Source organism: Eimeria mitis, genomic scaffold (genome assembly GCF_000499745.2).
Source record: "Eimeria mitis Houghton genomic scaffold, Emh_scaff808, whole genome shotgun sequence".
Lineage (NCBI taxonomy): Eukaryota > Apicomplexa > Conoidasida > Eucoccidiorida > Eimeriidae > Eimeria > Eimeria mitis.
The window spans coordinates 3,694-6,477 of NW_013575934.1; the positions used below are offsets into that span (position 1 = coordinate 3,694).

At 44.7% G+C, this 2,784-nt stretch overlaps 1 protein-coding gene across 1 annotated transcript in view; it reads left to right on the forward strand.

The window, feature by feature from the left end:
• Positions 1 to 2,784, forward strand: part of EMH_0022750 (uncharacterized protein) — a gene marked incomplete at both ends in the record, with an annotated part of 5,985 nt that overhangs the window by 3,034 nt on the left and 167 nt on the right. The window contains 4 exons of the mRNA XM_013502009.1: positions 1,747 to 1,804; positions 1,963 to 2,097; positions 2,261 to 2,482; positions 2,631 to 2,672. Coding sequence (XP_013357463.1) covers positions 1,747 to 1,804; positions 1,963 to 2,097; positions 2,261 to 2,482; positions 2,631 to 2,672 — 457 coding nt within the window. The remainder of the gene's footprint in view (positions 1 to 1,746; positions 1,805 to 1,962; positions 2,098 to 2,260; positions 2,483 to 2,630; positions 2,673 to 2,784) is intronic.

The window sequence follows — 2,784 nt, forward strand, 5'->3', positions numbered from 1 at the left end:
ATGCAGCAGTTGTTGCTGCAGCAGCTGCTGCTGCAAGGTAACTACAGTGAGGTAAACAATTAATTAAATATATATTTTATAGTATCAGTAGCCAGCATGCATGCAAATAGAAACACAGAAAACACCGACGTCAGACAGAAGTTTATATTATACTCGTGCTGTCTCATCATCATCTGTTCTGCTGCTGCTGCTGCTGCTGCTACGTCTGCTGCTGCTGCTGCTGCTGCTGCTGCTGCGGGTCGAGTGGCGGCATCGCCTTTCTTCTTATCTAGAGCTGCAGCGCACGAACCCTCGCAGGGCCTTCAGCTCATTCAGTTTATAAGTGTGCAGCAACAAACATATGAAGCAAAGAAACATGAAATAATAACTATATTAATAATTAGAAACATGAAATAATAATTAATTAAATAAATAAATAACAAAAACACAAACTAGCGGGACGGGGGCAGAGGCAGACAGATGCTTAGGGCTCTCACTTAACCCGTGTTTTGTGGTTAGTGCGGTGGAAGGCAGCAAAGAAATTCGCTAAAGTTTGTATTATAAAAAAAAATAACAACAGACGGTCAGCTGCAGTGGGTCGATGAAGAAAAACGGCGGAACGGGTGAGGCTGTGGCGGTTGCTTACGTTGTTATTGGTTGTATTTATTTATTTTATAATTAAAAAAAAACTAAGAAGATATTGTTCTGTAAATATATAAACTTACACCGTATGCTATGGTCTTTGTTGCGCGCCATGGATAAGCTGCCTATACACCTCAGCCGCGGAGAGTTTCACCGCACCGCATGCCTGTGTGTGCAGTTGTTGTTGTTTATGTTGTGTGTGGAATATCACGAGAAATATATTTATATTTAAAAATAAAAAAAAATAAATTAATTCCATCATTGTATCCTTGAGCTGCTGATGGGGCGCTGCAGCACGTGCTCTGTGCTCGTGTTGTTCCTGTTGGTGTTGTACAGCCTCACCGAAACCCAGGTAAAGAATCATCATTTTTTTCGTTTTTTTTTATTTTCTTTTGAATGAAACTTAATTTTCATGAATGAAATGACAATATCTCGAGTTTTAGCGAAAAAAAACGAATTTTTTTTTTCGTGTTTTCAGCTGCCTGCTGCCGCACGATCCTTAGGGAAAGCTGCATCGCGGAAACTTGCAAACAGCAGGCCGGGGGCGTTCTTCGTCGGTGCTGGTGGCGTTGGTATCCTCTCTGACTCAAAACCACAATTATATTTATATTTTAATTCTATAAACAATTCTAATAAACGGAATAACATTAACTTTCCACTTGCTACAGCGCTTCCTTCCTCACTCAGATCACCTTGCATACAACAACACCATCGCCCCCTGCTCTCCTCAGCGTCTAGCACAATGACCAAGACAGCCCTCGTTGTTCTCGTGAGTTCACATTATTTCAATTAAAAACTTTTCGTTTCTGTTTCGTCCCGCGCATCATCCTTTCCTGAAATCTGCTGCCGCTCTCTCGCCTACTGCTGCATATGCACACGCGGTGTCTGCACAGCTCCGATGGAGCTTTATATTTTTGCTGTCTTTTTTTGTTTGTTATGGCCTCGACTTCTTCTCAATAAAACAGCAGAAGCAGCTCAACAGACACCGTGTGTGCTTCATCATCTCTGGGGGCGTCGCGGTGGTGTGGCGGGGCCCCCCTAGCCGTGCTGCAGCTGTTCTCGATCCAGCTTAGTTCTTTACGGGTACTTATACACCTGCTGTTTCTGCTTCTGTTGCTGCTGCAGGCCAATGGCGCCGAAGACGTGGAGTTCACAGCCCCTGTTGACATTCTGCGTCGAGCAGGTAGGTGGGGTGTATATACACCTGATGAATGCGTGTGTGTGTGTGCGCTGCTGCGTGCTCGATTTGGGGTGTATGTACAAGTGTAGCAATACCCCCACAACCGCGTGGTTGCATGCATCTGCTTCATCTCTTGCTTTCTGCTTTCTTCTTTCTTACAGGCGTAAAGGTTGTCGTGGCCAGCCTCGGTGACTCGCTTATTGTAAAGACAGCACAGGGCCTCCGCATCGAAGGAGAGATGCCGCTCAAGGACGTCTCCGAGTCCGATCACTACGACGTTATTGTTATTCCTGGCGGTGTGTGGAAACCCATACAGTAGACAGCAGCAGAGAGGCACCCAGGCTGCCTTTCTCCTGCTATCTGCATGCATGCATGCATGCATGCATGAAGGGGAGCTTGGAGTATACAAGCTGGTGTATGTTTGTTGGCTGGGGTTTGGTTGCTTGTTGTGGTGTTCAGGGCTTAAGGGGGCGGAGAACTGCCGCGACTGCCCACACCTAACGTCGCTGCTGAAGGCGCAGCACGCAGCAGGTCGATGGATTGCAGCTATCTGTGCTTCGCCGGCTCTCGTGCTGGCTCACCACGGGCTGCTGGAGGATGTTAAGGCCGTTGCTTATCCCTCTTTCATGAGCCACATAAAGAACAAGTGTGATAGCCGCGTCTGCGTCGATAAGCACTTCAGTAAGAAACCACACACTGCAGCTCTATATATATATATATATATATATATATATATATATATTATTTTGCTCTTGTTTGGGCTTATACGTATTGCATGCAACGGAAACTTTGCCAGTGCTGTAGCTCTTCATTTTTTTTTCATGTTCAGCTTTCCTTGACTTGCAGAAATGCAAACTTGAATTTGTTGTATGTAAGCCGAGTTTCCTTTGAGTGCAGTGCAGTGCTGAGCTGGTTTTGTTTATTCAATAAAAGCAAAGCCGCGTGTTTATATATATATATATATATATATATATATATATATA